Raw genomic sequence first — 25,995 nt, forward strand, 5'->3', positions numbered from 1 at the left:
TCCTCTACACCAGGGGTATTCAACTAGATTCGGCCGGGGGCCACATCTGCAATAGGTCTGTATGGAGAGGGCCGCAAAATTTGAAAATTTGGGGGTTTTCAAAATGTATTTTGCACTCAAAGACGAAGACTTACAGTATGTATATATAATACATTTGTATTATACATTTGAATATATCTAGTTTACATATGAATTAGGTATTAATTGTCTCCAGATTTAGTTATTGTGAATGTTAAATATAATATTCAGATAAAGAAATATCATTTTGAATGCAAGTTCATTTTGAAACCATGCATTGTGCAAACTTAATGAAATTGATATTGACCTACTTTTAATAAAACACACATGACAAAGCACCACTTTCCACCAAGATTTCCTTATTTGAATATTATATTAAGCATTGAGCACAAGCATTTCAGTCCATAGTAGCCAGTTTGATGTTATAAATAAGCAACCAAAATATTAACCATAATCACCTCTTATTAATGACACATCTGTGCATTATATCAGCAAAACAAAACAATCACATGAAATTATAGGAGGCTTAGAAGTTCCATCTGAAATGCAAAGTCCTCACTTATTCAAATGAAAAAAATTTCAGGCCAATCCTAGAAGCCTAATGATGTCAACAAGTCCTCTATACAACGGAGGTTAATAATAATGTGACAAACATTAACACATTAACAGTGCAACACTGGCAAAAAATCCGAAGTAAAAAACATCTCCAACAGAGATTAACATGTACAAACACTATGCATCGTTAACCAACTAAAAAAAGGCTACCAAGCATCTTAAACTTAAATGCGATATGCATTCTCAACATATAGTGAGTGTTCTCCACCGCATCGGCCCTTCTCTCTGCGCTCTCTCCCCGATCTCCTGCACTGTGCGCCCCGTGACCGTCTCCATCACCAAGCGGCTATTCCAAATCCAACTCAGCCTGGATCATTTCTCGTGTCCTCTGCTTTTTCCCCACATCCAAGTAATGATCTGACATGCTGACAGGTTTGCTGCATTTAAAACTGCTCCCTCACTCCAGCTGTTCGCTGTTTGATTGCGTCAGCACACGCTGTTATTAACTGTTCGGTTTTTTCCCCACTTATTCCACCGAATAATTTTTGCTATTTTCGGCCGAACATTCGGTGCATCACTATTATAATAAAAAAAAGAAAAAGAAAAAAAAAAAAACTAACAGATATAAACATTCTTTTGTACCTTCTGCCATCTCCCTTCTCAATTCCATGAGGAAAAGGTAGCTGTTCTGGGGCTTGGATTGGATTTTTAGATTTAAACTCGTTGTCCTTTTTTTTTTACTATGTGTATATTGCTGCAAAATGAATTGCCCCATTGGGGACAAATAAAGTTATTGATTGATTGATTGATAGATAACTAGATTCTGTCCTACATACTCCGGTTCAGTAGGTGGCGGTATGCACCATACAGTTGGTATTGCAATCCGCCAAAAAACGCAAAAGAAGAACAAGAAGAAGGAGAAGAACAGGGAGCGGGAAAGTGGCATTTGGTGTTTTTACACCTAAATTAAGATTTAAAAAGGGATGTAGGATTTCAGATCACATGTCAGTATTCACAGCAGAAATGATGGCAGTATTATGGGCACTTAGGTGGGTTGAGGATAATAAACAAGGGCAATCAAATATGCAGTGATTCAGCAGCAGTATTAACAACAATAAAAGAAACCAAATCCAAGTCTAGACCTGACTTACTGTCAGAAATCTTCCAGAGCTTGTACAGAATTCACAGAGCAGGGTGTGAGGTGGCGGGTTTTCTTCAGAGGTGGGTAGAGTAGCCAAAAATTGTACTCAAGTAAAAGTACTGTTACTTCAGAAAAATATGACTCAAGTAGAAGTAAAAAGTAGTCATCCAAATAATTACTTGAGTAAAAGTAAAAAAGTACTTGGTGAAAAAACTACTCAAGTACTGAGTAACTGTTGAGTAACGTTTGGTTTATTTTTTTAACACAACCATTCAAACAGACAAAAGTACAAAATAATCATCTCCAGGCAAATTAAATCGATAAAATAATAAAATAAATTAAAATGAATAAAAAATAGCTTAAATTAAAATAAGCTTAAAGTAAATTCAAGTACTTTAATAAATAATAAAATAAATAAAATAACAGAATAAAGAAATAAATTAAGCACAAATTGCACAAAATTTCAAGCCTTTGTACTTTTCTTTTTTAACCAGGGAGAACTAGAACAAGCCCATGAACTCATATAAACTCTGTGTGTGTTTGAGTCTGTGTAAATGTAATCACCCAGTGATGTCATGAGATTGAAGCGTACACGGATAAAAGGGATAAAAGAAAAGTAACGAGCTCAATGTAGCCTAATGTAGCGGAGTAAGAGTAACAGTTTCTTCTTCACAAATCTACTCAAGTAAAAGTAAAAAGTATAGTGATTCAAAACTACTCCTAAAAGTACAAAATTTCCCCAAACGTACTCAAGTAAATGTAACGGAGTAAATGTAACTCGTTACTACCCACCTCTGGTTTTCTTTGGGTCCCAGCGCATATGGGTGTGGAGGGTAATGAGATGGCAGATGAATTAGCAAAAAAGGTCAGTACAGGAGGAAGGTATAGAAATCACTTTAAAATATGGATTGTCAGAATACATTGAAATCATAAATAAGTCAACAAAAGAAATGTGGCAGAGGGCATGGGGAACTGAAAAGAAAGGGAGGTTTTATTTTGCTATACAGAGCTCAGTGGAAAAAGGAAAATGCACTTTTAACTGCAAAAGGAAAGACTCAGTTGTTATTTCCAGGTTGAGGCTTGGGCATTGTGGGCTGAGGAGTGGGCTGGCTCTGATTGGGAAACACTCGGATGGTAAATGTGAGTGTGGAGGCAGAGAAACAGTGAGACACATCCTCGTCCAGTGCAAGAATTATTCTCTACAAAGGAGGAAGCTGTTCAAAGACCTGGGAGCAGCTGGAGAAACTGCATTTGATCTGCGTAATTTACTCAACCTGGATAACTGGACTAAAATGAAGAAACTGTTGGAGTATCTGCACAGTATTGGACTATATTCAGTACTCGAGTTGTAAAAAAAAAATCAGGGGGGATGGTGGATTTTATCATATGGGGACAGATAATTTGTGCTGATTACAAATAATATAATATATTACAAATAATAGCACAGACCAAAACACCTGCAGAAATACTGCAGGAATTACATAGCAGCAGTTAAATGCAGCCTTCTGTAAGCTTTAAATATCCATGGGCTTACATCAAATACATCAAAACAGTTTTCTGAACTTATCAATATGCCTCTGTCCTTCACAGGATAAGTAAAATGGATCACTGCAAAAACTCAAAATCTTAACAAGAATATTTGTCTTATTTCTTATTTAAAATGTCTCATTTTAGTAAAAAAATCACATTACACTTAAAACAAGACTCGTCACTGGAAAAAACAACAATTTTCACCTGTTTCAAGTAGATTTTCACTTAAAATAAGTAGAAAAATCTGCCAGTGGAACAAGATTTTTTTTGCTTGTAATGAGAAGATAAATCTTGTCCCACTGGCAGATTTTTCTACTCATTTCAAGTGAAAATTTACTTGAAACAGGTGAAAATTGTCAAATAAGTAATTTTTCTGGTATTATTTTTCTCTAAATGTTGAAATAACAGTAAAACCAAATTCATTGATGAAATGACATAAGGGATGGAAAGGGGGGATGGCAGGGGCGAAAATCCCGGGGGGGGGGGGGGGGGGGGAACAGGGGGGACAAGTCCCCCCCATTAGTAAAGCTGTCCCCCCCTAGAATAATTTGAGACAGAATTAATAATTTTGGAACAATGCAGTAGTATTTAGTAGTGATGCACCAAAATTAAAATTTGTGGCCGAAACCGAAATCGAAAATAATAATAAACAGTAAAATCTCATTACACTTAAAACAAGACTCATCACTGGAAAAAAAACAACAATTTTCACCTGTTTCAAGTAAATTTTCACTTGAAATAAGTAGAAAAATCTGCCAGTGGAACAAGATTTATCTTCTCTTTACAAGCAAAAAAATCTTGTTCCACTGGCAGATTTTTCTACTTATTTTAAGTGAAAATTTACTTGAAACAGGTGAAAATTGTTGTTTTTTCCAGTGATGAGTCTTGTTTTAAGTGTAATGATATTTTTTTTAACTAAAAATGAGACATTTTAACTAGAAATAAGACAAATATTCTTGTTAAGATTTTGGGTTTTTGCAGTGTATTATGTCAGATGTGCTGTATTATTGCCACCTTCCACCTAATACCATTGTTTTGTATTGCTCTAAGAAAGGTCTTCTGCCTGTTTGCGAGATAGAGATGGAAATGTCAAAATGCTGTATTAAAGGAAGGCTAAAACTTTTATTCCTTGTCCCCCACTGGATTTATTCTCTAAAACTTTACTGTTTATTGTCCCCCCCAACTATGAAACGGGATTTTCGCCCCTGGGGGATGGCAGTTTTACTGGGGGGGATGATTTTGACTGTTTTTATTTCAGGGGGGATGCCATCCCCCCTCATCCCCCCTCAACTCGAGTACTGACTACCGGTATATTGGAAAATATAATACACTAACAGAGACTTGAATAATAATCGGTAGAGGGCAGCAATACGCCGTTGATGCGTCTAGTCTGCCTAACCCAAAGAAGAAGAAGAAGATGAAGGAGAAGAAGTGCGCGAAGGCCAACATGGAGGAGGGCTTTGATGAGCGTCTGTGTGAGGAGGTCCGCCGCTACAACAGTTCAGATCGAGACGAGAGCGTGCTCTTTTCTCCTTTTCTCAAGATGCATGACGACCGGAGTGTGAGTATTACCGTGAATCACATTTTTTGTGTATTCTTTTCGAGATATATTGGCACTTAATTGATCTGCAAAAGTGATTTAATCAATCAGTGAAATGCCTAACATGATCCACAAACTATATTGTTAAGTTAAATTTGACAGAGAAATTAACGTTAATGACTCTATTTGCCACGATAGTCAGAAAAGTGCGTAGGCTAAAATGTTTTACTTGTGATGTGGATTACACGAGAAAAGCATGAAGGTCCTATTTATATATATATATATATATATATATATATATATATATATATATATATATAAACATTAAACTTGAGCTAGTTAGCTAGCTAGCTCCAATGTTATGACTAATTTTGTAGCATGAATACTACTAATACTACTAACTACGTGGCACAATTTCTATTGTCTGCAATATATATTTTTCATTTATTATGTGCAATAAGAACATGATCTCTGGTATATTACCAATCATTACCAAGATTAATCTTGTAAATAATGTCATGGTTATTATATTGATTATATATTTTTACTATTATTGTTAGGGTTGTTATTTTTTTCGTCCCAATAATTCATTGTTCATATATTGTTTGTTATTGCTACTCTTCAATCAACTGTGCAGTTGCTGCTGTAACTGTGGATTTCCCCATTGTGGGACAATTGAAGGAATATCTTAACTTATCTTTTTATTCATATTATACATTATGTGTGTTTATATAACTATTCACATTTATATCACTATATAGCCTATATTTAGATATTTTGTGGACAGAAATTTAGCTAATCCAGTGCATAATATGAAAATTTATATTTGTCCGTTATTAGGTTTTGGCCCAGTTTTGTCTGTAAAACAGTGTAAAAATATTAACTTGGACTAATTGAACACTCTTTTTTAAGGTACACATAACAATCCAGAAAGGAAGGGCCTTGCCCCAACTTCACAGATGCACATCATGCTGCAATAACTACCACTGTCCATTCTGCAGCCCTACAGTTTACTACCCCTCCCCGTTGAACAAATGTCAGATACACATGGATCTTCATTTTAACAGAGCTGTTAGCCATGAAGGTAAAGTTTGAAAACATTCTCCCTGTGTGTGTGCATGTAGTGCATGCTGGAACTTCATTGTTGATGCAGGATTTGTATTTTTAAGTGACAATTTGTAATGGAAAACTGATAATAATAATATCTATTTATATCTATGTGCTTATGTTTAAGAATACACCATTCACAGATGTGGACTGGGATGTCGGCCGCAGCTGCATTATCACTGTCCATACTGCAGTTCAACAATAAAACGGAAAGACGATTTTATTAAACATATACATTTGTGCAAGAAGAAACCAGGTTCCAACCCTACAGTCGAGCCCAGACATCTCTCTGTGCGGGTAGAAGACAGCTCCAACAGAGCAGGGCCAGGGGAAGGTGAGAGGTTCAGCTTTCAGTGTTGGTGAAAGTGATGCGGCAGAAGTGTTTGATTTATTGATTGAAGAATTTATTAGAAGAATTGCATAGGATCAGGTACAGTTTCATGACGGTACAGATTCGCTGATACAAAGTCAACTAAAAGGCATTATTCCAAGAAAGCATTACACTTGTTTACATTGGAGACCTTTTTTAAACTCGTATAACATTGAATGACATACGGGTAAGAAGCAGTACTTTGTAGGGAAGATTGTAAAAAAAAAAAAAAAAAAGGGGGGGAATTACTGTTATTTTGCACCGAGAGAGACTAAAAAGGTGATGAGACAAATAGAATAAGCTAGGTAATACAAAACAAAAGCAGAAAACAAAACAAAAAACAAGAAGCAATAATCGGAAGCAACAGCGGGATGTGCAATAGAGGCTTTGATTATTCCCAGTTACGAGTAGCAGCCTCCTGTAGGTGGTGTGAAGCCTGAATTATGGTTCTGCAATAACCACTAATACCTCACGTATTTTTGGAAATATTTGTAAATATTTTGTAAATATTATCCGTTTATTTTGTATTTACTACTTTTTTTCTCTCTTGTACATAGTCTTTTTCTACTTCTACTTTCTACTTTTTATATTGCTCTTTTTTATTATTTAACTATTTATGGTAATTTCTATTTTACATTTTTTGTATAAAGCGTGTGTGTGTTTTGGCTGCTGCACGACTGAATTTCTCCTCTGGGAGATTAATAAAGTCTACTATTCTACTATTCTATTCTATTCTATGGTTCTGCGTTAAATCGACGCAGAGCCTACGGCGTAGACTCTGCGTTGGTGTAACGCGGAACCATAAATCAGCCTTTAGTCTGTAAAAGTTCTTCCCAAGTTCTAGTCAAAGCTCTGCTTGAAACTACAGAGAAGCTTTACTTTTATTTTACTTTTTTTTTACTTTTACTTTTTTTATTTGCACCATAAAAGAGAAAAACAAAAACAACAACTAACAGACAAAAGTAATATGTGCGGGAGAGGTTAAAAAACCCTGTACGGGCTTATAAAAAGCACCTCCCCAAGGAAATGAAAGAATTGACAAATAAATCAACAACAATAATACTGGTATTCACAAAATAAACAAGAATATATAACAACAGACAATAAGAAAGCAAACAACATGAGCAGGGGACGCAAAAAACAAAAACATGACAATATGTAGGGTAATAATCCACATCTAACATACTGTAAAATAAATGTTTAAGAGTCTTGATTTAACAGAATATATTTAAGTCTTAACTTAAACATTTTGATAGAAGAGGATGATTCAACAATGAACTGATAGGAATTCCAGATTAAGGAGCCTCTATAAGCAAAAGAAAACTGGCTGTGTGTATGAAGTTTGTTACTGTGTCTTGTGTTGTAAGAATGGACCTGAGAGTTGGCTGTAAAGAATTCATGAAAAGATTTGGAAAGCAAGTGGGAAAGAAGGATAGATTTATAAATAAATATGCATGATTGAAGTATGTTTATATCGTATACTGACAATACGTGAAGTTTCCTAAACAGAGGGGCAGATGGAGACAAATAATTGAGAAGGTGGCTAATCTAACAAATTTCTTCTGAGTGATTAATAATTTCTGTAAATTAGAAGAATAAGTACTGGCCCAAACAATATTACAATAACTGTGATGTGGATAAATTAAACTGTAATAAAGTATGTTTAAAGAATTCTGCGATATAAAAGCACTAATTTTTCTGATACCAATTGATTTCAATACTTTGTTGTTGACAAGATTAATATGTTCGGACCATGATAACCTTTCGTCAATTAAAACCCCTAAAAATTTGGTAGAGGAAACCTGGGTTATGTCGTTATCCCCAATAGTGATCTTTGCATTGAATTTACAGTATGTTTTATTTTTTCCTTTAAATATAATAAAATTATTTTTTTTTACATTTAAAGTTTAATAGTTTTTGTGCAAAAAGAAAAAACATACAAATTACAGATATTACTAGTGTCAATTAAAAAACATAGTGGGACATACTGTTTAAAAGTGTAAGCTGTTGATTTAATTTGTTTTGCTGGTTTCTTGTTCTTGTCTCAGGTCCTCATCTGCCTCTGTCATCCCTGCGCCTCCTGGTTCCTCCTCTGCGGCTCATGTCCGCCTGCATGTGGCAGGTTGCACAGGACCGAAATGTAGACCAGTATGGAAAGCTGTTAGATTTCATCACATTAGTGATTAAGATGGTTCCCGAGCTGCTGAAATACAAACAGAGGAGTCAGCTGATCCTCGGGCTCAGAGCCAGGGTGAGTATCGTCACATTTAAGTAAAACTACACAGAAAGCAAAAAGAAAACAGTTCTTTTTCCTCTCAGTCATTAGTTTATACAGATGTTAGTTTGTTAACCTCTAAGATGAAAGTGTGATGCGTCCTTTTGGTCTTCAAACACTGATTTCATTGTTAAAGACAAGGATGAACGTATAAATCTGTGTCTTCCAGCTCATTCTTGAATTGTTAAAGAACAAAGAAGAATGTTCCAAAGCTTTTCAGGATCATCTCTTAAAATTCAACCAAATGGATACAAGCTACATGCATGAAGAGGTAGGCAATATTATTATGTTATACTTTTCATATTTGGTTTATAACATGTGCGTATATAACCAACATATATTTGTTTTATAACATATTAATTTAAAAACAAAACAGCCCATGTGGGGTCACAAGGGGTCAGTTGAGAGGGGTTAAAAAAATCTAAATCAATACTTTCACTTCATAAAATGCACTCTTGATTTAAAATTTACGTACACAGCCTTGCCAGTGATGTTTTGTCACTTTGTCATCAGTAAACAAGACATGACACTAGAGTGTGCTGCAGTTCAATGCTTCAGCAGTGTTTGTTTTATTTATTTACTTACCGTATTTTCACGACCATACGGCGCACTGTGTGGAAGGGCGCACCCTCAGTTTTGTGTGTCATTTTTGGTTTTAAAACACACATACGGCGCACCGACCCAAAAGGCGCCGTCTACAGAGACGGAGCTGCACACACGCGCGCTGCAAAACACACGCGCTAAAAATAGAGTGGAAGCAAAACTTAGTTTGATATTTTATTTCACTTTTCACATCAATCAAACCCTTCAAAGGTTCATATTCTGTTTCTGCATTAAAGAATTAAAAAACCTGTCTCAGACCTGTCTCAGCCACCCGATCATCTCCTCATCCATCCAGCCCTTTTCATTTCACTCTGGCTGGAAAAGTCTGTTTAGGCAACGCTTTTCTTTTAAAAATCACCATAGCCGGCAGTTTCTGTCCATCAGCTTGGCAGGCAAGCACAAGAGTAAATACACTTTTCATACCCCGTTGTCCTGCGGATCCCGACCGCGGCGGTCCCGGGTCCCGCTCCGCTCCCCCGCGCTGGTCCCGCGTCCCGGGTCCCCAACGCTGGACCGGGTCCGCTCCCCGTCCGCTCCCCCGGGCTGGACCGGGTCCCGGGTCCCGCTCCGCCCCCCCCCCGCGCTGGTCCCGCTCACACACACGCGCGCATGTCGGTACCGGGTTTGTATCCGACAGGAGCTCCGCTCCGCTAATTCAGCTGCGCCAGTCCGAATTTCCAGACCTGTCTCAGCTACTTGATCATCATCCCTTCATCCCATAATGACTCCGGCTGGAAACGTCTTATGCAAAGTTTTTCTTTTAAAAATCACCAGGCGTTTCTGTCCATCAGCGCGGCAGCCAAGCACCACATAAATGGGAATGTGTGTGTTTCGCCGCAAACACACACACGCGCATGCCGGGATCCGGTACCGGGTTTGTAACCGACAGATTTTGCTGGAAATTTCGGTGGGTAAAGCTGATCAGACCTGGGACAGACCCCTGAAATCTCTGCTCGCAAAGCGGGCGGGAACCAGGTCGATCGGACCCCGCTTGGGGAACCAGGAAGTCGGGCTGCAGCAGCGCCCATCACCGCGGCTTTAACCGGGGAATGTGACCGGTTCCGACCGGCCGGGACCGGAGCAGCCCACATGGACTGGTAGCAGGGGCTCCCGGGGAAAGACCACCGGCATTTCAGCCGGATCTGCCCCGGGGATGCGGCGATCGGACCCCGCAAACCCACGGCAGGTGCTTCCTCGGTTCCCGACATGCAAAACACACACGCGCTGCAGAACAAGTGTGCTTATTTAAATAGAGCGGAGCAAAACTTTTGATTGTATTTTATTTCACTTTACACATCAAGCAAATCCTTAAAAGTTTTCATCATCTGTTTCCGCATTAAACAGCTCAGTGGGTGGTCTCATTCAAACCGCAACTCAAGGCTTCACCCGCCCCCTTCTCTTTTTACCGTTCTCATGGTGGCCGGCCTTACATTACCGTAATTCAGGTAATAGACACGGTGCACCGTTTCATAAGGCGCCCGGCACATTTAAAAAAAAAAAAAATGTATGTGCGCCTTATGGTCGCGAAAATACGGTACTTACTTGCTTGGATCCTCAACAGAAGTGATATTTTAAAAAGCTTTTGGTGGAGGTCGCTTTGCTGCAGCCTTAAGTAGCTTTAGATGATCCAGGAACGTTAGCTGTTAATTGTGGTAGTAATTTACAGATTTTTTTTGTCAGATTTACATGAAAAAAACAAAATGCTTCATGCATGTAGAGTAAAAATTCTCCTTGACTTTGTGGCAGGAACAAGATGGAGCAGTGGAGTTCTCAAAGGTCACTTTTCTGGAGCTTGTTCAAAAATTGTTGAGTAATGAATCAGAAAAAGAAACTTTCTTTAAGGTGATTTAAATGTTTTTTTTCCCTTTTCAATCTTCTGGACCTGTTGATTTCTAAAACGAACAACTTTCTGTAAATGACATTCAGTTTGCAAATGTTTATTTTTGGTATGTTTTGTGTCAAAAGGAAGTCTTCCCAGTTCAGTATGGAGCTCGGTTTGATACGGCGTTGCAGATTCTGGTGTGGGAGTTCTTCTGCCAGCTGGAGGAGTTTGTACCGGTGCCAAGTTTTTCTCGGGTATGGAGCAGAGTGAACAATAACTGGTTCTTCTGAACTCATCATTTCAGGTTCACCAAGTTGTTGATGCACTCCTTCAGTGTCACTTAAAAACTCCAACCTGGAAAAAGAGAATCTTGAGACATTAGACAGGCTCTTAAAATGGTATGTTTGTGTTTGAACTTGTTCTCAGGTGTTCTCTATGTTTGACTTTTCTTGCGGCGACTACAAGTTTGAGCAGTTTGTTTCTGATCAAGAAGATCTGAAGACAATTTTGTCGCATCACCAGGAGCACCAAAAGTTGCCCGAAAGTAAATGCCACTTAATGTTTAGTATTTTTATGAACATGCACTTTTAATTCATTTTGATTTTAATGGAATTTTTTTTATGCTTTTCAGGTGAATTCACCTTCATGTCAGACACCATCCTCTCCGCGCTCGCCTCTAAACAAACTTTAGAGGGGTTTAAAGGTCCTTGTGATCAAAAGAAATGTCCAGAAAATGGCTTTAGCATCGAAGTCCCTTGTGAGGACTCTGAAGAGGCCGACTGTGGTTCTGTCGAGGCTAATCCAAACTCTGAGGAGCAAGACTACGTACTGTCACCACTCTCCTCCTCTGCGTTTTATGAAGGTCCTGGGTCATCTCATGAGAGCAGTGAGCCTGTTTCTTCTTTCTTTAATGTTTGCTTTCTCAGTTCATTGGCTTTCTTTGTGACTTTTGGACCAAATCTCCTTGTTATTTTGACAGAAGTAGCCGAGGAAGTGGCTTTCCAGTCATCCACGTGCTCAGAGAGTTCGCTGGAAGGAGTGACTGAACATCTGGATCTTAATGGCATCAAGGAAGAACAGAGTATGAGCCAGTCTTCATCAAGAGGAAAAGCTGAGATCTCTCTTCTGTGCAGCCAACCATTAACAAACAACCAGAACATTAATTCTTCATCACTGCCATTCAAGTGCCCTATTTGCCCTTCGACATTTAAACACTGTGACAGACTGTTAAATCATTTAATCAAGCACCCAAATGTCCCGCCTTTTACTTGCAGTTATTGTAGTAAAACATTTGAATGCAGATCTTCATTTAGCGTTCACCTCCGAGATCATGTAGAGAGACCGTATGCCTGTTCGTGCTGTGACAAGAAGTTCTATTCAAAGTCGGTCTTGAAGTCCCATGAGCGCATTCACACCGATGAGCGTCCGTATGCCTGTCCTCTATGCAACAAGAAATTCAAACGACCATATTCGTGCACTCTGCACCTCAGAAGTCATACGAAAGACAAGCCATACCTGTGCAGCACGTGTGGTATGACCTTCAGCACCTCCATGGGGCTGTATGCGCACACGCGCACACACACGGGGGAGCGGCGCTTTCAGTGTGAATTATGCCAAAGGAGGTTCGCTTCATCTACAGGCCTGGCAGTTCATTGGAGATCATCCCACTCAGGAGAAAGGCTGTTCTCCTGCTCATATTGTGAAAAATCATTCCACTGCAGTTCAGGACTGACGAAACACACAAGGACACACACAGGCGAGAAGCCTCATAAATGTGTAACGTGTGGCAAGGCATTTATTCAAAAGTCAAACCTGAAAATACACCTCAAAGTCCACAAAAATATGAAGTAATTTTGGGATATGATTCCCTGGTTTGTTTCAAATGGTTTTAAGACTTCAGCTGTGTCTACTTTTCTCAAAGAAAGAAGGACACAGGTGTTTTCAACTATGTTCTGTATGTTAAAATGGGCTTGGGATTCTCACATATCTAACTCGCCATTTTTTGTCTAAAAAAAATAAAGATACAAATACAATCATACCCTACTTTTACTGAAAAGTAATGTCTCATGTGACCAACTAGACTTCATTTTCTTGGCCCGTAAACATTGGGTAGAGGATGCATGTACCATAAGCCTCTGTAGCCTCAATAGGATAGTTTTTCTGGCATGATTACTGATCTTGTTGAAGTAAGGTAATGTCTGGGCTGGGCCTGGGTGAGTCTAGCCTCCCAAGGGGTTGGGTATGAAGATGTTTATCTCTGAAACGGTAAGCTACATGTTGCTTTGTTCTGTGACGGCAGCATTTCTCTCGATTCTTCACACCACTGTTGTGCTATGTTTAAACCAAACCTGGAACGCTGGTCGATGTTCTGCTGTCTTGAGTAAAAGGTTTAATTTCAGTGATTTCCCAAAAGCAAGCTTCATGGTAAATATAAAAGCTATTTTATTAATCTCATGTAAGAAATTAGGTGGTTTTTAAGTCTGCTTGTTACAAGGTACAGCAGATGGATGATGTGAAACGCATAACTCCTGGTTTGCAGACTAGAGCCAGATGCATAAAGCTCTGGCATCATGACTGAAACTACACTTTTTTTGCCAGATTTCTACGGTTTAATTAAAAAAGTAAATACATTGCATGTTGACTGCTTTCTTATGGAAGAGAGTGGGGATGGATGTGAAGAGGAGATGAGTGACGTACCTGAGGAGAGCTTAGAAACTGAAACATTGCCCTGTTCTCATCCACTATCAGGATCTCCCTCTGCACCTGCAGAGAAGCCAGAGGAAAGGCCTGTGCCTGCTCCCAGGAGGAAAAAAGAGGGGTCGGTCAGTGGTGACACACCCATTTCCCCTCCACGAAGGAGCCAGAGAACAACAGCTGGAAAGAACAGAAACCCTTTTAACTTACCCAAGTCTGCATGCAACGCAGTGTCCTTTAGTCCAGATCTGCTATCTCAGGTGTTAGCTGGCCTGGTCTTTTATTCATCACAACTTAAAGGGGCTATGGATACAGAAGTCACCGAGGACGTTGACTTGTAGCAGGGGAGAATGTAGCCAAGTGAACAGGGGTTACTGTGTTTTGTGTTAGCTGAGCCCTAATAGAATGCGTACTGTCACTTTAAGGCCAGCCAGCAATACAGAAAACGGTGGTAGAAATGAATGTGAATATTAGCAAGTCTGAAGTTAAAAGTGTGATCTGGGAAAAAGTGAATTTAATGTGGCAAGAAAAATGGAGCAACGAGGTCAAAGGAAGGCATCTATATAATATTCAAGAGAGCACTAGAATTAAAAGGGTGGGTAGTGGGAAAAGAAGAGAAGAATTTGTATTGACAAGGCTAAGATTAGGGCATAGTGCCCTAAACAAAAACTTGAAGATTATAGGGAAACATCAGAATGGTTTATGTGAAGATTGTCAAGAAGATGAGACGATAGAGCATGTTTTACTGAGTTGTAGGAAATATGAGATGGAAAGGGAGACTATGAACAATAAATTGAGAGAATTGGAAGAACAGGAATTTAATATTAAAAGTCTGTTAGGAATGCAGAATAGAAAACATGTGAAAGCATTAATTGAGTTTTTAAGAGACAGAATTATTTGAAAGAATATAGTAAAACAAAGAATGAGTGTACGAATCAGTTTCAGTAGTCTGGACCATGGAAATGATCCAGAAGAGGGCGGTAATGCACCAGAAAAAACTGGATGCCAACCGCCAATAAACCTCAAGAAGAAGAAGAAGAAGGCCAGCCAGGTTGAGAATCCTGTGAGAACCAGGAAGTCACGCAAGACGAAAATGCCCGCGAATCGTCGTCTTTCTAATGCAAACAATGGCAGAGGTGTATTTCTTGTCTGTGAGAGTGTGTGATGGGTTTGAGCCGTGAAAACCGTGTATCACAGAGGAAATACGTGACCGAGTGAAGGAGTTAGAGCGGACCGGTAACTGAGCCATCTGACGAGCGTGTGTGACTGAGAACGTCGTGTTTACTTCTCGTCGGTCGGGAGTTCGTGTATTGTGTCCACGATGTCGGGAGCCGCCATAGACGACCACGGGTCAGCGTAAGTGGCACATAATGGACTGAAATATTAGTTGCTGTTATAATTTCAGTGTTAAATGTAACCTCGTGACAAGATCACCAACAGTAAGAAGCAGTCAGTCAGCCAGCTGAGGTAAATATAAAAATAATTATTTTATTATAAAGTCAGAATCAAGACAGGAAAAAAAGAGGATTTCAGGGAATACAAAAAAAGAAAAACATTCTGCTACACAACAAAATGAAAGGAGACAAACTAGGTATTTAGATACCACTAATGACCAGATCTCCAAAGTGCAATAGTGCTTTGAGGTTCCCAGACTCACTAGCTTCAGTATACAGAAATCACAGTGATCTCAAAAGGTGCTCAAGCTCAGTCTGAATAGACACAGTGGACTGGAGCAGGCTACTTGCTCCACGACTCCTGCAGACACAAAGACCCACTTAAATATATACAGTTTGCCAGAGATGCATATACATAAATACACCACTGGCCTGGTGCACACTCACCTCAGTACGGTGTACTACTTTACAGACACACTTCACACTGGGCAACAGGACCTCAGTCTGGCTTCTTACTGTTTAACCCAAGACATATAGAAGCATCAGCTCTGAATTGGTGTCACAAATACCACACTGAAACAAACAATAAAACAAAACAAAAATCTTCACATTAAAAAGTAGTACCTGCTCAACACCGGCTCAGGCATAACAGCAACTACCGTCAGTGAAACTGGACGGCCGACAACAGTGACAACACTGCTGCACCCAACGCCACAAGGTGGAAATGTTTGTTTCCTCGACCCCGCCCGGTGTCACAGGTATTTATGCCCTCCCTCAAAACACCTGGCCAATGGAAAGGTTCCACCTGGCCACACATACCCCCCCAAAGAAAAATCAGTGTCCCCACTGGTCGCAGCTAACCTTACTCTTCCCCCCTGCGGATAGACGACCTAGGCCAATTAGAAGGGTTTGAATGCATGCCTGCCGTGCTGCGCTTTGCCCGTCTCATGGCCAAGGGGGGGGGATCTCCTCTTTCCATCTCGGCTGCCTGTTCCCAGGGATCCTCGTGCCGCTCCACCTGTACGGCAGCTAACTCCTCCTCCTCCTCCTCTTCATCCAGAGCTTCAATTACGATACTCCCTAGACTAGAATCTTCGTCACAGCCTTCTCCATCTTGCTCTTGCATGGGCCTGACTTCTGTATCGTTTAGTCCTGGGGCACAAAGCCGAAGCTCCCCTCTGTTGACATTCTTGGGGGCACGCGACCCATCCACTGGAACAACTGTGTATACTGATCTATTAGGACTCAACTGACTCACAATTTGGTGGGGAGTGGGAAGCCAGTGATCCTGGATCTTATTCCTACCAGCTACCTGCCGGTTCCGAACATAAACAAGCTGTCCTGGGCGCAACTGCGCATCCTTGGTGGGTGGTCCTTGATACCGCTGCCTCGTCTCCGCGGCTCTCCTCATGTGCTTCCCGGCCTGATCATACGCCACTTGAAGACGCTCTTGCTGACCAAGCACCCACTCCCCAACCCCCCCCCCCCCCACACTGCTCTTCCCCTCCTCCCAGAGAAAGATCTAAAGGTGTGCAGGGTGCCCTCCCAAACAGGAGAAAGTAAGGGGAGTATCCAGTGCTCTGATGCTCTGTGGTGTTGTACGCATATACCACCTCTGGGAGATACTCGGCCCACCTCCTTTTCTTTTCCGGGGGTAGAGCACGTAACAGATCATGGAGAGTCCGATTAAATCTTTCGCATTGTCCGTTCCCCTGGGGGTGGTAGGGAGTTGTTCTACTCTTCCGCATTCCATACAATTTACAGAGTGACTGCACCACCTCCGCCTCGAAGCATCTGCCTTGGTCTGAGTGCAACCGGGCGGGCACACCATAAGGTTGAATCCACCCCTTAACCAGGCACTTTGCCACTGTGGTGGCCCGCTGATCCCGAGTTGGCATAGCTACCGTAAACTTGGAAAACACGTCTGTTAAAATTAAGACATTTTCTCTCCCATCCGAGGAGGGTTCCAACACTGTGAAGTCCATGGCCACCACTTCCAAAGGCAGAGATGCCAACAAGCTTCCCATAGACGTCACAACCTTGGGTTGGGGTGCCTTAGAAACAATGCATCTCTCGCATGACTTGCAAAACTTGTCAACGTCTTTGTACATTCATGGCCAATAATAGCGTCTCCTCACCAACTTAAAGGTTCGCTCAATCCCTTGATGGCCATGCCCCCCATGCATCTGGCTCAGCGCCTCCTGCTGCAAGGCGCGAGGCAAGATCAGCTGTCTCTGGGGGCCCTCCCCTGGATCCTCTCGTCGGCGATACAGCACCCCCTCATCTTCCACTATCCTCTCCCATGGCCGCAACAGCTCTAGCGTCCCTGGCGATTCTTTCAGCCGCTCCTCATGACTGGGTTTCTCCACTCTGCCCCAGTACCTGAGAAATGCAGTAATCTCAGGGTCAGCCTGTTGTAATCTGGCCAGAGACTGTGCACTATAGAGTGGAAAACTGGTCGTAGATTCACCCTGGGCATTGGGCTCCGCGGTTTGTTCATCACACACCATAAGCTGGGGGCCAAGTCGGGCTGAATGTTCAATCCAGCGAGGTCCCTCCTCCTCAGAGACAGGCTCCAAGTACTGCCTTGAAAGGGCATCTGCTGCTGTATTCTGCCGGCCAGGACGGTACACTATGTCATAGTCAAACCGAGCCAAATCTGAGACCCACCGTTGCTCCACCGCTCCCAGTTTCGCAGTTTGCAGATGGCTAAGAGGATTGTTATCAGTCAGGATCGTGAACTTCTTGCCAATACAATACTCCCGAAACTTGTCCGTAACTGCCCACTTGAGGCCCAGCAGCTCCAACTTCATGGCACTGTAATTCTCCATGTTCCTTTCTGCCCCCCGGAGTCCCCTGCTTGCAAATGCTACAGGCCTCCTCTGCCCATCAACCTCCTGAGACAAGATGGCTCCCAGCCCTTGATGGCTGGCATCAATCTCCAGGGTGAAGGGCTTGGAAAAGTCTGCATAAGCTAAAAGCGGGGCAGATACCAGTCTCTGTTTGAGGGTTTGAAAGGCGGTTTCACACTCAGGGCCATAGACGGATTACCGCATGGGCAAAGTGGGCATGTGCCCAGGGCCCTGGAGCCAATGGGGGCCCTCGGCTTTAAAACTTTTTTTTTTTTTTATGTGTAAATTAAAATACATTTACAAACTCATAGGGCCCCGTTTTGTGTGATACGTTCATATATAATCGTAAATTGTAGGCTATAATTACGATAAAATGTGCATTGTGCGGTCAGTGTAGAATAATTCTTACTTTACAACTGTCCTGAACGCATCAGGGCCGTGAACCAACGTTGATTGGATGTAAAGCCTGATTTATGGTTCCGCGTTAAATCGACGCAGAACCTCCGCCGTAGGGTACGGCGAGGCCTACGGCATAGGGTACGCGGCGACGCGCACCGTACGTGCGCATCGCAGCGTATCCTACGCCGTAGGCGCTGCGTTGGTGTAACGCGGAACCATAAATCAGCCTTAACAGTTAGAGCCAATTTGACGACTCGGCAAATTTGCAGCCATGAAGGAGATCAGCGCTAAACTTTAAAAGAGGACTAAGCATGTACAAAGTTTTATGGAAGAGTCAACTACCATTGGTGAGTCAGTGTAACCTTCATAAATAATTTCTTTATCAGAATGTGTCTTGACCAGCTGCCTATTTGAATGAGCTTTGTGTTGTTTTCAACTAGACCGCCGAGTCTATTCTCTGTTCTAGAGCTCAGAAATAATGTCATAGACCGCTGTGTCTATATTTATCTAAATAGATTGTGTAATTTTTTTTTTTTGTATTTAAGCTGTATCAAAGATGGAACTGAGTCAGTCCGTGACTGAGTTTTCAGCGCCGTGTGATTGACAGCTGTCAGGCCTCTGTGTGTGTGTGTGTGTGTGTGTGTGTGTGTGTGTGTGTGTGTGTGTGTGTGTGTGTGTGTGTGTGTGTGTGTGTGTGTGTGTGTGTGTGTGTGTTCTTCTGAACAAGTTTGTGACTTTACTCTGCTTTCTGCAGCATAGGCCTATAGGCTTGGCTCAATAAAGGTGAGAATAAATGTTGTTTGATGGGTAGGATAAGCTGTTGTTGAACGTTAAAATGACTTATCATAAGGGCCCATGGAGAATGCTCTGCCCCCTCTGTACTGAGACCCACGCTCCGCCACTCCGCCATCCACAATCACACGGTGTGATTGTGGATTCTCTGCGCTATGTGTGACCAAACTGAGTGATTGGGGAGGGCATGCACCGTGCACGTAGGATATTATTGTAGGTAGGGGCCCATAGCGAGTTTGTGTCCAGGGCCCGTGGTCATGATAATCCGTCCTTGCTCAGGGCTCCAGTGTTTGAGGAACAAGCGTGCCGGCAGGGGCTGTCGCTGCTGGCCTTTCTTGAATGAGCTCAAGGCAGAGAGGGCATGAAGGGGAGCAGCAATGCTTGCGAAGTTCCTCACGAACCTTCGATAGAAGCTCGCAAATCCAAGGAATGACCTCAGCTCAGCCCCACAACAAGGGCTTCTCCACTCTGCCACTGCTCTAACCTTCTCTGGGCCACACCCTGCGCTGAAATTATGTGACCCAGATAGGCGACTTTGGATTGGAAGAAGGAACATTTACTAAGCTTCACCCTCAGGTTGCACTGCTCGAACCGTGAGAGGACCAGATCTAGCCGCTGCAGGTGCTGTTCAAAAGTTGATGAAAAAACAACAACATCGTCCAGGTAGAGCAGCAAGGCTTGGAACCGTTGGTCCCCCAAGATGCGCTCCATGAGCCGTTGAAAAGTCCCTGGAGCATTACACAACCCGAACGGCATTCTGTTAAATTCATACAACCCGAACGGTGTACAGAATGCTGTCTTCTGTCTGTCTTTTTCTGCCACCTCCACCTGGTTATATCCACTGGCCAAATCTAGCGTAGAGAACCACCTTGCACCACTGAGGGAGTCCAGGGATTCTTCGATGCGCGGAAGTGGATATGCATCCTTCCGAGTCTTTGCATTCAATTGTCAATAATCGACACACAGACGAATTGACCAGTCTTTCTTTCGAACTATCACCAGGGGAGAAGAGTATGGGCTACTACTTTCCTTTATCACCCCCTGTTCCAACAGCCTCTTAATATGATTTTTCACCTCCTCATACTGGCTAGGGGGGATTCTACGATATCTCTCGCACACAGGTACCTCATCCCTCACGGGGATTTCGTGTTGAATAAGGTTTGTGCACCCCAATTCACTATCAGAACAAGCAAACACATGTGAGTGTTTACGCAAAAGCTGTCTAGCTTATTCCGCCTGACCATCCGAAAGCCCTGGAAAGCGCAATGCAGCTATCTCTGGGGGCACCTGTCGAACCCCTGAGGCTACGTGTTGTTCCCTAACCATGATTCGCTCTTGTTGGGGTCCCACCCGCTCAAAACAGATTGAAATACCTTCCCCAGCTATGACTTCCGCAGGCTGCAGCGACGCCAAACGCGAGTAAGCTTTTGTCATGGTTATAAAAATGAACATGATGAAAAAACACAGCTAAGTTGAACCAAGAGTTAATGGCTGAGAATAATAGTAATAATTCATGGCAAAAAGGTGATTAAAAATACTATGTTATGATTATAATGCTGAATGGGATAACATGTTGTTCAGAACAGAATATAAGCAATGGTAATAATAAGACCTGATTGTTAATAATTTTCATATGTTCATATAATAATTCATTAGAAAATGTAAGTTAAAAGAGAATAATTCATTGGTTCCATGTCTCTTGAGATAAAATAGTTAAAATGATGATTGATCATCCATTCTGTGCTCAGCTGATGTTGCCTGGCAGGCATAGAAGATAACAGAGACAGTAATGGCACGAGTATATACAAATACTTTATTTGATATCATTTTTTGTTTACAATATTTTACTTACCTTTTTATAAGAATTCATTTGTATAAGTTATTTCCAGAACTTCAATTGCGTTTTATTTTCTTTATTAAGTCTGTGGCGAATCTGTTGCACAGCAACCGATTACTAATGCCTGCTCCCGTGGTGAAGGAGAAGTCTGTTTTGATGTCGGAAGAATAATACACTCTGGTTGTGTTAACACGTCGTCGTTGTGTCGTTTTTACACTCTTTTATTTTATTCTTTCCCCGGCAACGGGGCGTAACATTTGGAGGCACCGCTGGGATTGTGTGCAGCGTGGTTAAACATCTACGAGAGGTGTCCCCAGCCGTCACACATCCTCTTTTTTTTAACAACGCAAAACAACCAGGACTGGCGGAGCACGTGAGGAATCGGCCGCTGTGGAACCCCGACCGTCTTCGGCTGCAAGTTATCTGAGGTATTGCTACATACCAGGAGAACTACTGCTAAGAAGATAAATCGGTATCACTTGCCGATAGCACCCACATTTTCTACAAGAATGGCGTCGACGGAGTTAGAGAAACTACAACTCGAGGTTATAAGAGAACTGTGTTTGCTGCCAAAAGAACATTTGGTGGAGCTGTGTGACTATCTAATCGTAGCCGGAGCGGAGCTAGTGGATGTAAGCAGCAAAGGACGAGCAGCCATCATCACCCTAATCTCAGGCTACATCCAAAGAGAAGAGTTGGAGGAACTTGAGGATCTAGGTATGGCTGAATTACTCCATCTGCAAGACAAAGTGGCCGAGTTACAGGCTGTGTGTGATGTTAGTGCAGCAAAACAGGCGGAGGAGCAGCAGAAAAAGAAAGATGAAGAGGAGGGAAAATTATTAAAGGAAATCGCGGCATTGCAGCTCCAGCTCGCAAGCACACAGAGTGGGAGAGACAACAAAGAAAAAAAAGACACCAAAAACGACGGTTATAACAGACAAGTAACACCAAACACAGCTCACAATTCTCCCCCCCATCACTGGCACAAAGACTTTAAAATTGCGGGACAAATTGGTGAGCCTGGCCAAAAAGATAAATTGACTTTTTCAAGTTTAGCACGCCAGATCGAACATGGTTTGAACAAGGGGTTTCCAGAACTAGAGATTGTGGATGCAGTGATTAGAGCCATAGCGCCTGGCATGCAGCTTCGCAGCTATTTGGAGGGCAAAGTGAACCTAACCTTACCAACATTGAGACGAATCCTCCGCTCACACTACCAAGAAAAAAGTGCAACTGATCTCTACACACAGCTGACTTCTGAGGTGCAAGGATTAAAAGAAGCCCCCCAAAACTTCCTCATTCGCACTCTCGACCTGAGACAAAAGATCTTGTTTGCCTCGCAGGAATCTGAGTCAGGTCTCCAATATGATGCTGGTCTAGTGCTAAGAATGTTTCTCCACACTGTGTTAACTGGACTCCAGAATGACAACATTAAGCGGGATCTTCAGCCTTACTTGGAGCAAGCTGACATCTCAGATGAACTGTTGCTTGAAAGAATGAACACTGCATGTGCCTATGAAACAGAGAGACAGATGAAAAAGAAAATGGCTGGGCACCAAAAAACCTGTTACGGTGCACTCAGCACAGTCAAGTGATGTTCCTGTTGAAAAGAATGAAAAACCAGTTACTCACCAAAATCCTAAAGTTTCCCCTGTCGTTCTCTCCCAGCTTCAGGAGATTAAATGTGAGATAGCTGTGCTAAAAGACTTGAAAGTTGAAGTGTCTCAAATCAGAGAGTCCATGCTGCAGTCCCAGTGCGCACCCAGACCACAACCACCAGCAGGGGGTGCAGGTGGGACATCAGGACTGCAATTTTCAGGTCAGCAGATGCAGGATTTTCCACAGAGCTACTGGTTCAACGCAGGCCCTAGACATGGAGGTGGAACTGCCCAGCACCAGCAAAGATTTGCCCCACAACCCAGCTTCCCTCCACCCAACCGCGGACGAACGAGGAGATGCTATGGCTGTCAACAGAGTGGAGCGGGAGATTATTGCACACACTGTTACAGGTGTGGCAGCAGCGAGCATTTCCTTGCTGGATGTCGAGTAAGAGGACAGAGACAATTCGGAGGTGAGCCTTTAAACGGAGGGAGGTCACTCGCACGGGACAGGGAGTGACCAATCACGCAGCAAGGTCCCAGCAATGCGCGCATTGTGGACTGAAAGGTGAGGAAGTAATTCTGAAACAGTGCATATCCTGTAAAAATATACTTTATTGTTCCAGACCATGTCAAGTGGATAATTGGGCTGAACATAAAAAACATTGTAAACCTCTCTCATGTATGACTGCCAATGGCACCTCAAAAAGAACAAAACAAGCAAAGAGAGCCCCATTAGTAGGAGAGAAACACATGGTTAACTGCCTCATTCAAGGTCAAAGAGTTCAAGCTTTGTGGGACTCAGGTTCCCAAGTGACAATAATTGATGAGTTATGGAAAGAAGTACACCTACCAAACACAAGATTAAGAGACATTTCTGAGATTGAGATAACTTTCAGGTTAGCTTCCGGGGCTGCAGCTAAGACCGAAGTAATTGTTCCCACACTTGTAATGAAGGGTGGTAAACTTGCTCAACCAATCATTGGCTCTAATGTAATTAAAATCATTATTGACAGTGAAATGAAACAATCAGGCACTGCTCACAGGGAACAGCTGAGCAAAACGGTGAGGGCAGCTTTCCCAGGCCACACAGACATTTTTGTAAAACAAGTAACCGCTGTTGTTGACCAAGTCGGTGTCAGGCAAGCAAATGAGTATGTAGTCAAGACAAAAAGGGAGAGAGTCAACATACCTAAACACCTGTCAGTCCAAGTTGTGTGTCAAGTCCACATGGACTCCCCACAGGAGGATGCAACACTAATCTTCGAGCCTGATGTGAATCCACGCTGGACAGAGGGACTGGAACTGTGTGACATGCTTGTGGAGGTAACCGGAGGCACAAAAAAACCCTCTATCACAGTAAGTGTACAAAACCCAACAGATCACGACATAGTGTTAGCAGGGAGAACTGTTATAGGGACTATACAGCATGTCCAGGCTTTCTACCCCGCCTCTGTAATAGAGAGACCCCGCCCCCCACAGTCAGTCATAACCAATCACATCAAGGCTGAAGAGAATCAAACTAACAGTAATGTTTGGGACCCACCTGTAAATCTGAGTCACCTCAGCGATCCAGAACAGGAATCTGCCTCCTTTTCAAAAACAGATGATGATATTGGCTGCATAGACAAATTACAACTTAGCATATCTTTAAATGATGCTGAGCCTGTAGCAAAAACGTATCTCTCTGTGCCCAAGCCCCTGTATCAGGAAATGAAGGACTACCTGAGTGACCTCATCGCTCAGGGCTGGGTAGAGAAATCTAACTCTCCTTATGCTTCACCAGTTGTATGTGTCCGGAAAAAAGACGGCAGTCTACGGCTGTGCATTGACTTCCGTGAGGTGAATAGAAAGACGCTTCCTGACCGCCAGCCTATCCCCAGGGTGCAAGATATAATGGATGGCCTAGGAGGCAACTCTTGGTTCTCTCTCCTCGACCAAGGAAAGGCGTACCATCAGGGATTTATGGCAAGGGAGAGCAGACCACTGACCGCTTTTGTGACACCATGGGGTCTCTATGAGTGGGTCAGGATTCCCTTCGGTCTTATGAACGCTCCAGCTGCTTTTCAGCGCTGTATGGAGAATTGTTTGGAAGGGCTGAGAGATGACACCTTGGTCTTCAGCCAAAGCTTCGAGGATCACGTCAAGCATGTGAGAACAGTGCTACAGCGGCTCCGTCAGCATGGAATAAAGCTAAAACCCCGAAAATGTGAAATTTTCAGACGTGAGGTCCGCTACTTGGGGCGCATCGTGTCTGCAGAGGGCAGTAAAATGGACCCGGCCGACACAGCAGCAGTGAGGGCTTTAAAGGAGAAGAGGCCACAGACTGTGGGAGAACTGAGAGCAGTCATGGGACTCCTGAGATACTACCGGCAGTACATCAGAGACTTTTCCCGAATTGCCGTCCCACTTTATGCCCTGACAGAATCAGACCCCAAATCAGACAAACACAAAGACAGTAACATGAGGACAAGAAAAGTGAAAGGAAAGTTTAAAGGGGCCCCTTCACACAAACTGATCACATGGACTGATGAACATCAACTGATACTGGAGAGACTGGTTGATTGCCTGGTTGAGCCACCGATTCTCGGATTCCCAGACTTCAACAAATCATTCATCTTACACACGGACGCATCACACCAAGGCTTAGGTGCTGTGCTATACCAAGAACAGGAAGGTAAGCTACGTGTAATAGCTTATGCATCACGCACTTTGACCAAAGCAGAAAAGAACTATCATCTTCATTCAGGGAAACTTGAATTTTTAGCATTAAAGTGGGCTGTTACTGAACGTTTCAGAGACTATTTAATTGGCTCCTCCTGCACTGTATATACAGACAACAATCCATTTACTTATGTGTTGTCAACGGCCAAACTCAATGCAACGGGGCATAGATGGGTTGCAGAATTAGCTGACTTTGACCTCATTATTAAGTATCGTCCAGGAAAAGAAAATGGTGATGCTGATGGTCTTTCAAGAATGCCCTGTGAAATAGACACCATGATGGAGGAATGCACAGAAGAAATGTCCTCCCCTTCAGTGCAAGCCACAGTACAAGCTGTCGAGAGTGATGTTTCGCCCACAGTGTGGTCCATGATGTCTGGTGAGTGTGCAGAAATGGATGAAGACACACCCACACAATTTTCAAAAACTGATATCTGCCAATCTCAGAGAGATGATCAAATCATTGGCCCGGTCATTGCTTGCAAACAATCAAAAGAGAAACCTACGAGAGAGCAGTTAAAATCATTCAATGCACGGACAAAATGTTTTCTTCGTGACTGGGAGAAACTTACCTTTGATGGAGATGGAATTCTTCAACGAAAGACTGCAACCAGAACTCAACTTGTTCTTCCTGAACAATACAAAGGAACAGTTTTCAAACAGCTCCACAATGACATGGGACATCAAGGTGTGGAACGCACAACATCGCTCATCCGGGATCGCTTCTTCTGGCCACACATGCAG

At 42.5% G+C, this 25,995-nt stretch overlaps 1 protein-coding gene and 1 long non-coding RNA gene across 2 annotated transcripts; one reads left to right on the top strand and one right to left on the bottom strand.

The window, feature by feature from the left end:
• The first annotated feature begins 4,673 nt into the window (after nucleotides 1–4,673).
• On the top strand, nucleotides 4,674–13,560 carry LOC133423916 (zinc finger protein 16-like). Its single transcript, XM_061714244.1, has 10 exons — nucleotides 4,674–4,805; nucleotides 5,697–5,868; nucleotides 6,019–6,225; nucleotides 8,310–8,512; nucleotides 8,706–8,807; nucleotides 10,886–10,981; nucleotides 11,105–11,215; nucleotides 11,388–11,505; nucleotides 11,593–11,847; nucleotides 11,941–13,560. The coding sequence occupies exons 1-10, from the start codon at nucleotides 4,692–4,694 to the stop codon at nucleotides 12,810–12,812; spliced, it is 2,250 nt and encodes a 749-aa protein (XP_061570228.1). The 5' UTR covers nucleotides 4,674–4,691; the 3' UTR covers nucleotides 12,813–13,560.
• Nucleotides 13,561–15,341: 1,781 nt separating this feature from the next.
• On the bottom strand, nucleotides 15,342–15,804 carry LOC133424410 (uncharacterized). The gene is made up of 3 exons (XR_009770875.1): nucleotides 15,674–15,804; nucleotides 15,497–15,564; nucleotides 15,342–15,410 (listed from the first exon to the last, which is right to left on the bottom strand). It is a non-coding gene; the product is annotated as an uncharacterized LOC133424410 (long non-coding RNA).
• Between the last annotated feature and the right edge of the window lie 10,191 nt (nucleotides 15,805–25,995).

This window comes from Cololabis saira, chromosome 23 (genome assembly GCF_033807715.1).
Source record: "Cololabis saira isolate AMF1-May2022 chromosome 23, fColSai1.1, whole genome shotgun sequence".
Classification (NCBI taxonomy): Eukaryota; Metazoa; Chordata; class Actinopteri; order Beloniformes; family Belonidae; genus Cololabis; species Cololabis saira.